The 12172-nt window shown below is 36.8% G+C and overlaps 1 protein-coding gene and 1 long non-coding RNA gene across 3 annotated transcripts in view; one reads left to right on the top strand and one right to left on the bottom strand.

Moving 5' to 3' along the window:
* The window catches only part of LOC105673929 (uncharacterized), a 45207-nt gene that overhangs the window by 9236 nt on the left and 23799 nt on the right, over nt 1-12172 (top strand). Inside the window, exon 4 of the long non-coding RNA XR_001101037.2 lies at nt 5730-5956. This is a non-coding gene — a long non-coding RNA (uncharacterized lncRNA). The remainder of the gene's footprint in view (nt 1-5729; nt 5957-12172) is intronic.
* The window catches only part of LOC105673926 (uncharacterized), a 31981-nt gene that overhangs the window by 4030 nt on the left and 15779 nt on the right, over nt 1-12172 (bottom strand). The window contains exons 3-17 of one of the 2 annotated variants that reach the window (XR_010888723.1): nt 11174-11253; nt 10885-10978; nt 10586-10777; nt 10291-10487; nt 9009-9261; nt 8218-8363; nt 5749-5990; nt 5347-5479; nt 4802-4929; nt 4626-4735; nt 4175-4267; nt 3841-4010; nt 3611-3719; nt 2777-3187; nt 1452-2668 (exon numbers count right to left, since the gene is read on the bottom strand). Coding sequence is in view for 1 of the 2 variants with exons in the window: in XM_067350354.1 (XP_067206455.1) it covers nt 3094-3187; nt 3611-3719; nt 3841-4010; nt 4175-4267; nt 4626-4735; nt 4802-4929; nt 5347-5479; nt 5749-5990; nt 8218-8363; nt 9009-9261; nt 10291-10487; nt 10586-10777; nt 10885-10978; nt 11174-11253 (2041 nt within the window). In the remaining variant the exon portion in view is untranslated. Of the gene's footprint in view, nt 1-1451; nt 2669-2776; nt 3188-3610; nt 3720-3840; nt 4011-4174; nt 4268-4625; nt 4736-4801; nt 4930-5346; nt 5480-5748; nt 5991-8217; nt 8364-9008; nt 9262-10290; nt 10488-10585; nt 10778-10884; nt 10979-11173; nt 11254-12172 lie in introns of those variants that run through there. The other variant, XM_067350354.1, reaches the window with a different exon arrangement.

Here is a 12172-nt window from a genome sequence, read left to right as displayed (position 1 = left end):
ATACAACGATACTAATTTCAACAGACTATTAACCGTGTAACATCTTTTATAATACAAACTTCTTTCTATCCACTTACGTGCATTTTCTGCAAATTGAGAGTGATACAGAAAAACAGGTAGAGGTCTATTAAATGGCACTCTTGTTAAAGTGACTTTATTTTATCGATTGTAATTATGTACAAAGTACAGTACAAAATAATAGCTACGTCGTTACAGTGGTACAGAAAGTGTACATTTTGATCCTAGATGTGTTTAATGCAAGAAATATCACCATCGTGCAAATTTCTGAGCCACTGCGTTTAAGTATTTACATTTTACTTATATAACAATACTTGAAGCAATAATTAATTGTCATACAAAATGTCATACAAAAATGTTATAACTTATGAATATACTCTGCAGTTCTACTGCTGAACAGATAAAAATTATATTTTATGCCACTTCGATTATATTAATTAAGCAAACACGTATATGCATTCATACTTTATAACGTTGCGTTAACGCGTGTAAAAAAAGAAGAGAGCTTTGTATATAAATCACGATATATAAATTACGTATATTAAAATTATTACTAATGCGTATGGACTAAAGCAACAGTAAAAAAAATTGATTATTTGCTATAATCAACAAGCTCAGTTCGTTGTTACTAAAGTGCGATAGATATGCCGCGAAAAATTTTTAATTCTCATGTCCTACGACGAGTATGACATACTCTGTAAATATTGTCTTGTACTTTATTGTAGGTGAAAGTACTGCTGTGCGCAGTACACATCTCGCTTTACATAAAGATGTATCGATTCTTTCGTTTCGACGTTTATGATGCATCTTAGCGCAGCAATGATGTATAGGCGATAGACATTTTACGATCAGGCGTTTGTGTCCCTTACGGTGCACTGCGGTTACTTTCTCGTGAAGCCCAGATACGAAGCAATGCCATTAATATTCTCAAAGAAGATTCGGTAAGCTTGCTGTCTGTCGTAGTGCTCTGGATTCACTGAACGTTCCGGCGCGTCAAGCATTTGCTCCTTCACCCATCGCTATAGTACAATAGGTAATTGTAGGTAGATAGATATGTGCAATCGGCGGTGAAATGCGGAGTGGAATTGGGACGATACTTTATAATCACGCATATAAATAAACGCGATCATCTGATTCTGAGAAGCTATGTTCGAGCTATTAATGTTGGATGGGGATGAAAGTAGACTAGAAATGCAAGTTGATGCGAAGAAACAAGGGGATAATCGTGAATAAATAAAATCAGTTTCCGTATAATGAAAAATATAGCGTGAAAACGAAATGATTAATAGTGTTCAAAAATATAAAAAGAAAAAAATCGAGCGCTTCCGCGCTTACACCGGTTTGCATTTCCAGCAAATAAATAATCTGCATATTATATTAGGGTTCTTTTTAATGAGTGATGTGAATCGTATAAAAAAAACACACGCGAAATATAAAACAGAACGTTAAAAAGTTTTATTGCTCGAAATATTATTTAAAAGGATGGCACTTACAATATATATAATAGTATGCATCATTCTCGATAAGAAGTTTAGATTTCAACTTTTACAGAAATACACCATTTGCAATTGCAATCGAGAGCATAGTCAAATGATCGCGCTTTGCATTAAGCATGCTCGTAGATGGGGAATTTTTATATCTGATAATATAAATTTTTAATGCGAAAAGTTTAAAATACAGAAAAAATTATTTTTGGTGTGAATTAATCGAAAAATCAAAAAGTAGGTACTTATTCCACAAAATATTGGGAGGACTAGATATTAAGCATTGCTAAACACAGTGGTCTACGGTTGAGGAGATAATGGTAAACGATTATGTGTAAAGAATGACTGGACTTGATTGTAAATTGCTATGTACAAAGGGTGTATTGCAGTTACAGTTATGAATAATGTTTAATCGGATATTATCGTGATGTGTTGTCGCAAGTAAAATAGCGGATGGAGAGAAATTACTTTAAATGCATCGTAAAAAAGTTGTTCATATGAAAATTTGGATAATAACATATTAAACGCAATCTTATGGTCAGTGTAGGTGACGTGAAATATGTATGAGTTGAAGTGCGATGTAAATAATGTGCAGTGTACTTGTAAATGTTTCGGTATGTAAGTTACTATATTCAGTAAGCAAAATATTAGCAATAATGGCAAATTGACAGCAAATGTGATTAAAATCCAGAATTAAAAAATGTCAAATTTGCCGTTAATCTGCCAATATTGTTGACATTTGGCTATCTGGATATTTATTGATCTTTATTAAATAGAATGGCAATAGAAAATTTTGACGTTCGTACATGAGAGAAAATCCAATTGTAAATCTCTGCAATCATACGAAACAGCATTCAAACCGTAATGTTGTACACATTACAGCTATATACATATTACAGTCACAAATAACTTTCATACACAAAGAAAGATTAATGTCAAAATCGCAATTTGACACTTAAATAATATTTAATTTTGGATAATGAATTTCTAAATGTTACTCGTGGCATTTTGTACAGTGCACACGAAAGTATAATGCATGATATACTTCTAATATATGTATATACATTTTGTTGGCAAGAATTATTGTGAAAGCTGAAGATGTTCTGTGGTGTTGGTGAGGGTCCAGGGTCGATATTACGCATTCAGCTAATCAATCTATCGGTATTCTACAATTTAAATAGAAGTTTACTATCATAATGATGTAATTCCATCAAAATCTAGTTATCATCAAAAATGTTTGTGTATCAAAATTATAATCTATGAATTGAAATTACCGTCCGCCCGAAACGGCCGTTCGAGTATGATCGACACTGGTAAACTCTGTACTTCATCGTACTTGGTGATTTATTGATTCGCTCGGCTTAAGCATGATTTATTGAGTCTAACTATTTAATTATTCTACTTCAACACGTGCCTGGGGTGGTCTTGGATTAGAGTACCTAAGTGTTGGGACGTCTTGTGGCTCGTGACTCGGTTGGTTACGTGGTGGTGTTCGCCTAGCGGCACTCTGTTTATTTCTAAAGTGGTGGTAAACAGACCCTCTTTGTTTTTATTTCCCCAACCGCCCGTACTGGCCTGCTAGATTACTCACGTATTGTGCGGCGTGACTCGTCGCCGGGAAATCGGCCCATTTCGACAAGTCGATGCCGGGTAGAATACCGCTTCGACACGGGACTCGAGGATTTCTGTAACAATAATTAGAAAAATTAGATTCATAATTGTTTTTAGAAAACAGCATCTTAAATTAAAATATATTAGAATTGGTCAAAAATTGCTCTTACGAATAAATACAAATTTTAATAGCCTTTCATAAGATAGATATGAAATAAATTAAAGAATAATAATAAATAATAAATATGTTTATTAAATATAATTAATAATAATAATAATTACATATATAATAGTTTATATTGCTTATTTGGATCGAAAATAGATTGTATTTCTTTATAGCAAATGATATAAAGATACAATGCTTAAACGTGATTGCAAATATATTTTTTGTTTGATTACATTTGAATTAGAATATTTATTAATTGCTATTTTTTAATTTTTTGGTATTTTATTCTACAAATTGTTACTTATATATCGTATAAATCGTATCGACTTACATTTCGTGATCAGGAAGGACCATTGGATATATTTGTATCGTATCGATAAGATCGGTGTTATCGCAGATCACTCTGGCGAGCTTCGTCTTACGAATCTCGTTCAGTTGTTCTAGAAAAGTGAAAGCCAGCGCGTTTTTAGAAAGGATACCACTTCATTATTTCGATTCGAACGATTATCGAGTCCTTGGGTCGCGTGGCTGCCGATTCCCACGGATTCGAAAGGGTCTTACCGGGAGTGAAGGACGATGGCTGGTTCGGCAGCTCGTACCAGAATCTGTCACCGCGACGCGAATGACTGAACTGCGTTGCAATCAGACAAGCGAAGGTTGGCCCGAGCATACTACCCGGAAGTGGTCTCTCGGATACACCGCCCGACCATAAATCGACGTCCGCAGGATGTCTGAAAAGGAGCGTGGTCGAGATAAAGTTATATTTTTGAATATGCTATTTGAGAACTGCGTGCGATCGGTCCACTGATTGAATAATGAAATGCAAAATTTGATTGATTGACCTTTCGACACTCCGAAGGTTTCGCCGTTAATTTTGCGGACTTGCAATACTCACTCGAAGATAGTGCTGTATCGTCTGACAGTTTCATTCGGCATGGAACCGAATAATTCATCGAAAGTACTTGCTTCAGGAAGGCCGCAATACTTTCTGTAATTGTGAAATTAGAAAATTAACAATTTGCATTATTCATCTACATAGAATTAATTCCAATAATATTTATTAACGTTGACCATGGTTTGTTTTGCGTTCTCTTTTTTTTATATTAAATTAAGAGGACACTTGGTATATATTTGAACTCGCTCTACTAATTTTCCTGATTATCAGCAACAATTGTTTGATAATACTTACTATTAGTTTTATTATTAACTTTATTCCGTTTTATTTAGTCCAATTTATTCGCACTTACTACGCAGCGAGGATTCTTATTACAGAACAGATATGGATTAACTAACTAGAGCTAGTTAAACAAGTTTGTTAGTACAAATAAGGGTTAATGGTAGCTCACCTGAATTCCATATAACTTGGAATGCCAAACTCGCGACCACGCTGCATGTTAAAGGACACCAAGTCCATTCCGAATTTTGCTCCCACTTTTTTGAACAGATGATTCGTCACCTTTAGAAGACAAATTGTTTAGTATAGCATAATTGTGTATTTTCTTTGCGTTAATAATTATCTTACTTCTTGTGTTATGGAATCGTCCATAGCTTGCGCAACTTGATTCATCAAGCCCATGAAATATTCGTCGAATACGCCGGCGCGATACAAATCGTAAGGTCGTCTTATTAAGTCTGACAGTCTCTTCGAAGCTAAAGACAAATATTTGCAATTAAATTTGAAGGAAAATCTGTTGAAAAATTTAGTGAAAAATTTACGGTTAAATAAAAAGCTGATTAAAATTTATTTTATTATCAATAATATTGAATAAATACTTTGATAATCAGTTGAATTTCTATTAAAGTCTATTTTTGAAAATAATTAATAAATGTTGTTTCAACTTTGGAATTGTTATTTTTATTTTGACTCTTAAATGCAAAATTGTTTTAATTGGTATTTAACGGAAATAACTATAATTAAATCTTTAGTTTTTCCACTGGTTCTATTCTCCTATTAGTTCTGTTCTAAGAATACATGCATTTCAAAGTCGCTAGATAATTGGTAACTGAGAGAAACGGCTTCTGATACATTTTGTATGCTATGCAATCTTGTTGTGCAATGTCGCTCACCAATAAATTTGTGTGCTTTGCTCCATCGTTCCACAGCCGTTGGCAATAACGAGTGACCAAATCTAAAAGCAGCAGCGGCGAAAGCGTCTATTACACCTGGATTTATGCTCGAGTCGTACCCATTCCAGTAATTCTATGGGAAATTAAATTTTAACGTCAACACGGCTATTACCGGTTATTAATGGCTGTCCGATGGACAGCGAAGTAAAGATATATGTCGCTAAATCTCACAGCCTCACGTTTATCAGAGAAATTTTTATTTTCTATAACTACATAAATGTCTACTGAAGATACCGTGAAATCGCCTTTACTTGCAAGACGGCAGATTACGCTTTTACACGCAATTTACGTCCACTCAGGCATTTTTATCACATTTGTTTCAGAATCGTCAATCCCGCTTACCTCCTTCTCGAGAAGAAGTCCGAATTTCTCCATGACATCTTTGCCGAGTAATATCGGGAGGAACTCGTTATAAGTAATGTGTTGAATTTCCGCGATGACGATGCGCCTAGCTTCCTGGAAGAGAATCTCATCGTCCCAATGCGGATTCACGACAGCCAGCGCTTTGGCGAGACGATTATGCTCCCGTGCCATCAAAGTGTGCATGCAAGTAAGTACCAGCTGTTCATTCACACGAATCTCACCTGAAAGTATAAATACAGAGATGACCGATACAATATTAATTCTACTTGGAATGTTGAAAAAGTCATGTTACGATTAATTCTCGCGATCGAAGATAGCGAACTCGCGATACTTTCACAAAGAACCAGATAATTCTTTGGTTCCGCTGCATAATGTATTTTTGCATTGTGACAATAACTCATTCTATCCTACAATGAACACATGAATTACGATGTTTCTCAACCATGTCATAAGATACTAATTTATTGATCTGTTATCTGAAATCTAATCTGAATTTTAATTATTAATTCAGATCATGTGACTAAAGATGATTGAATGATAAAATTTCTAAGTATAATAATTTTATTGTTAAGAAATATTGTCGCATTTTTTCTTATTAATTACAATGGAAACAAGGAATTTCCATTTTTTATAATATCTCTTATCTATCTTTTTCGTATGTTGAACGAATTCAAATTATACAAGACAAATAAATTTAAATTTCTCGTTTGCTAAGTGCTAAGTGCAATTGCTTTTATTTTATAACAGGAATTTTATATAATACTTGAAATTTTTTATTTTGAAAGAAAATTATATCGAATTTTGCAGAAAATTAATAATAATAAGTAATTAGAAAAGAAAATTCTATTCTATCTAATCTTAAATTCCATTTTATCACATAATAAATCTAATAATTCTGCTTTGATAAAATAAAAATGATAAAAGCAATAAACACGGTCTGACTTAATACGAATGCATACGCAAATTTAGACAATTTTACAGATTGCTGCATAAACTATCGCACACACTCAGATAAAATGCAAGTATCATAGCGTATCATAGTGTGTGATTTTTTAAGTGTTCTTACGACTTTGTAAAAGTCGACGTCCTTGCGTCGCAACCACTCCCTTTCTCACTTTCTCACCCACATCGTATCGCTTAGCGTGCTGATAATCGTGCAGCACATGATGCCTACCAGTTAAGCGAACGTTAATTACCACGTCATCCAAAATTCCGAAAAACTCAAATATTGACAGCCAATTTCATGTAGCGATTGATTTTTTCGCAATATGTGGTTAACATTTTAATATAAGGTACGAGTGACGCCGCGCCAAAAGTTAACACGATTGATGTGAGAGAAATTTGTGGTTTAGCATGAGCATTTTTGCAGACGCGTTCTTAAGGCCATTAAAGCTTCGGTGCAAGGTGTAAATAAAATAAAACAGTCGAATCACTTCTTTCCGAGTTGCTAGTTGATCATTAGATTTTGTTCCTCTCTTGTTCTCCCACAGTTTTCGGTTCCCAAGTATTGCGAGTATTTTCATACAAAAATATTTCAGTGCCACATTTAAAATGTGTTATTCCCTTATAATTTTTTATTAAAAAAAAATCATAAAAATTTATAAATGTTCACCACGCAGGGGCCCACGGATCTCGGGGCCCGTCGGTGCATCGCACCGATTGCACCGACGTTAAATACGCCCCTGCATTTTTGTCTCCGAGTCCGGGTATCTATGATTTATGAAATCGAAGCGCGTTACGTGCATACAATTATCGATGCGATGGAATTGCTCCGTCTTACGAAACTTGTGATTGGATTCGTTGTGAGTAATGCTGCCGTATCATTTTCCGGTTGATCGAAGGATCGACGTGAGAAAATGATTTCTGGGTGGTCGAATTAAAACGTGGGTGGTGGTCAAAATCACGGGGCAGTTTCGATCATGGCTGTCCCGAGAGAACGATACATAAGTGGTAAGCGGCGCCGCAAGAAGGCGGTAACGAGCGTGACTTACTGCTCCATTGTCTTGTATCATCAGAAGCAGAAAAATCCGCAGAAATTAGAATAGCTAGATTAGCACGTCTGACTCATGCATCGTACGCTCATTGTGTATTCAAATGAGTACATTCCGGCTAATAACCCGCGCTCTGTATTGCGTTTTGAAGTTACGTTTACCAGTTTGCGAAAGTCAGTCTGTTAAAGCAATAGCAAAACGATAGCAAAACTTGTTAAAAAATATTGAGAAATTTTATAACATAATATTCTATATAAATTAAATTTTTTACCGCACATTCTAATAAATTTGGAATAAATTCTTTTTTGAGTAAATATATTATTAAAGAAATAATTTTTAACAATAAATATATTAACGATTGAATTTAAAATTCTTGATAACGATTTTTTAGTATGCGGTTAAAAAAATTCTCGGGGACATTTTACATATTTTTATTCGTAAAAAAAGAATAAGTTACCGGCTTCGAAGCAATACATCGATCGATTCGGCCGAGTGCATCCTTCGTCCGGTATATCCAATTTTAGCGGTAGTAGATCCTTAAGACCATATTCTGAGAAGACTGGATTCATCCGCAACAATCCACCATAGTTCATTCGAAGCTTTCTGAAATGCAAAATAAAAATATATCGTAAAGTTTGTAGATCGCATTATTAGAAAATGCCAAGACCCGTTTAAGTACACGTCTGCGTATCGAACAATATAGCACAACGTAATATTGATTTATTGTCGTCGGTGACGTAACAGACAGATACGTCTATACTGTTTAGAAACGAAATGTGGTTCGCCGAATGCATATGCAGGGATCCAAAACCGGCTTACTAACCTCCAGAGAATAACTGATGATTAATGCATTTTCCTTTGCTACCGTGTTACTTTTATACCTTATGATAAAGTATTATACGCATAATATAATCATCAAATTTTTATCAATATTGAGATCAATTTGCAACTTATTTTAAACGATGAATGTAGAATATGCTATATCCGTGCTTAAAGCGTAGCGTAGAAAAATTTGCAATTGCTGATCACGTCAAATTTATTAATAAACCACTTCGTTTTCTATTTTTCTTTCTTGATATAACATAAATTTTTCATTGTTGCATATATGCACATTGTGCGTGAACTCGCACAACTACGATTTATATATTTTTTGTGGATATCAATTAGATTGATATTTCGCGTAAATACTTGGAAATAATCTGCTTTATATTATTATATCCGAGTTGAAAGGAAATCGTTGTAATTTACCTAGCGAACGTTTCCGTGATGCCGTAAACCGTATTACCGTCTAGCACACCCGTAAGAAGATTAAAAGGCACTCGGGAACCGAGACGGCAACCGGGTCGAACTGCAGGAAAAGCGCGAACGAAATCCATACACTGCACGTTGAATAGTCTGTAGAAGTAGTCATCCTCCGGTATGAGGATCTCGTTGCAATAAGGGTTCTTCAGGTGTGGCGGCCGGGAACAGCATTCTTCCGGGTCGTTTCGGTTCAAGGGATCTGCGAACGCGATGATCGATACATAATGATAGCAGAAAGCGATAGTGTTTCTATCACGCACATTTCATATTCCACACGCGGCGTACACGCGGAGTATCGGTATTCTCGATTGAATGGAACATTATTCGAATAACTATCTTTCTCAGGTGCCGCAATCTCGAGCGTGTAAGTTGAAGGAAAATCGGCATCGTCTATTAATTATCCTTTCCTAAACACATACGCGTGGGATCGGCTGACGAGAGGCGTGTAACAAGGTTGCATTCTCTTTTCCGAGAACAGTCTAATAATTGGCGTGGCGTGTCGCAGCTATTTCTCATGGCGATTACGAGCTTTGCGACTCGCCAATTCTGATTGACAGATTCGCGGCGAGTGATCTCGGGCCGAAGAGCGCTGCTCGGAAACGTCACGGACGGACACGTAATTGGTTTATCCGAGCGACGATCGTTTGCTTTCTCTCGTAGCTATCCTTCTTTCGATATGGTAAATAATCGACGTAGAAGAACCACACTAGCGAGAGCGTTTACGATGCGCGCGCGAGAGTATCAAATATCTCGATACAGTTGCTTTGACGCAACTTGTGCAATCCGTCCACCGACGTTTGTGGCTCGCTTTCTAATTTCTATTCTAGTTGCATGATTGAATAGCCGGACTTTAATCATTATAAATCATTGATCGGTCCGGCAACAAAGACTTCATTCAAACTTTTTGTTATTGTTTTCTCTTTTGCCCTTTTCAGTAATTGATTTCTTTATCTTCTCTAATTCATTATTCATATATTTCTTCTAAGAAAAATATATAACCTCCCATTTATTTTCGTTTTTATAGTGCTGCATATCACTACGTGAAATGTGTAAAATTCAAGTTTCTGTGTATCGAGTTGTTCAGTTATATCGCATTAATGGGATTAATATCGAGATATTCTTATTATATATAATCAAAATAGATTGCATTGCGCGAACGTCAAAATTATCAACAATAGAAGAATCCTTCGCAAACACGTTTAAAATCACGACTTAGAATGTAAAGTACCTAGAGGCGTGGCGGTCAGGGTATAATCGTGGTCCATGAACTGTCCCCATGCAATCACCATAACTGTACCAGCGTGATCGTGGTAACCTTCGTCCGGGTGCATGGTGCGCGACACGATTCGTGATAATGGTAGATCACGACCCGTTACAGATATTCTTGGCGCCGATAGACCGTCCGCGAATCGAGGGGTTATCAATCTACAAGGGATAAAAAGGAAGTTTTCAGGACGGTTTTTTCGCGTCGTGTCTTTCGTATTGGGGAAAACTTGTGAAAAAACGGAAAAATCACGGGTTACCTTGTGAAAGGCGACAAAGTGGCTCCCCATGTTGGATTGTGCAAATTCGTGCAGAGACCATCGTACCGCCGATACTTGCCCGCTCTGCATTCCACGTTGCTCAAGAAGGCGGGACAGACATCGCGAATCAGCGTCTTCGAGGTGTCGATCAGCGGCAGACTCTTGTCGACCTCGTCGTAAGTCAGTTCATATCTGAATTCGCACCGATGATTAGAAAGTAAAATCAGGAAGAGGTAAAACCGCGATAGGATCCTAGGCAGGAAAGTTTGTCGGGAGAGATTGCGCGTAGGGAGACTTACGTTTGCGCGAGATTCGCGGTGATGTCGAGAAGCAGCTCGCCGATCGTCGCCAGGTCCTCCGGTCGCCACATCTCCGACTTTGGCTGCGCGACGTCTACGAGCGGTTACGTGTGAGTTACAAAACGTGAATGGCACGGGGAACAAGATATATAGCGGTGCGTAAAGAGCGGTGCGTAACGTTTAAACGAACGTTTGGTTACGCGAACGATGCACCGTGTTGATCATAATTGACGATAAATTATACAGATAGCGCGTAATCGATATTTAAAAAATGAAATTTAATACTCACTGATGCGCTTCCTCGCCTCGATGTAAGCATGATTTACGGCGTCGTACGTGATGCAGGTTTGAGTCCCTCCCGTGGTGGGGCTGCGGGCAGCGAAAGAACAAGGATGAAAGTTAATGCATGCTCGATCTTTGAGTGCGAGTATTATTTACAGCCCCATTCTCTCCCTTCTTCGACACCACCTGAGTTAATTACCTAACCGTTGCAGCCTACTTTCGTGAGAAGCCGACTCGAAAGCGCGAGACGTGGATTTACTCGCGTGAACACGCGTAACGCACATGGACAGACAAACATGCATCCACGTGCGCAGATATTTTATGTCAGAGTAATCCGAAACTATATCTTACGCGTGCTCTTTTATGAACGCGTGTGAATAGACTTTCATATCCTGTTTTCGCCGCGAAATATAATGGCATTGACACGCGGTTCGCGGCTGCTGTCGACGAAGGTTGATCCCTAATCTTGCGCGTTTTTCTCATCGCATTGATATTTTGATCCGCAGCTTCCGCCTTTGGTTCTTCTGTTTTCGTATTGATTACGAATCAATCGTTCAGTATCCGCATATTAGAATATCCATTTTCTACAAAATTAATATTTACTTTGAAGATGATAAAAATTTTGTTTTTAAATTATATGAACTTTAATGAGATATGGATATATCGCGCGATAAGTATATCAATTTTAACAAATTCTTTGAAATTTAATTTACATCAGAATTGCAAAATAAATGATTCGTATAATTTCGGTATCATTAGATGTTATTGTTTTTATCACGTACGTCTACGTAAAATTGTGACATGTCCACTCAGGTATCCTTTCAAAACGAGAACTGTACAATTATACTTCACACAACGTTCACTGATCGCAGTACTTAGCATAACGGGCTCGTTCAATTTATTTAAAGTTTCGACTCGCGGGAAAAAAGTCGTTCAAGTTTATTCGAACGACTGGTAGAAATGTTCTGAAAATCTCCGAGCAAAACGTGAATTACCAGTGGAGTGT

Source organism: Linepithema humile, chromosome 2 (assembly GCF_040581485.1).
Source record: "Linepithema humile isolate Giens D197 chromosome 2, Lhum_UNIL_v1.0, whole genome shotgun sequence".
Lineage (NCBI taxonomy): Eukaryota > Metazoa > Arthropoda > Insecta > Hymenoptera > Formicidae > Linepithema > Linepithema humile.
Note: the sequence above shows the minus strand (reverse complement) of the source record. Positions and strands in the feature narration are given on the sequence as shown.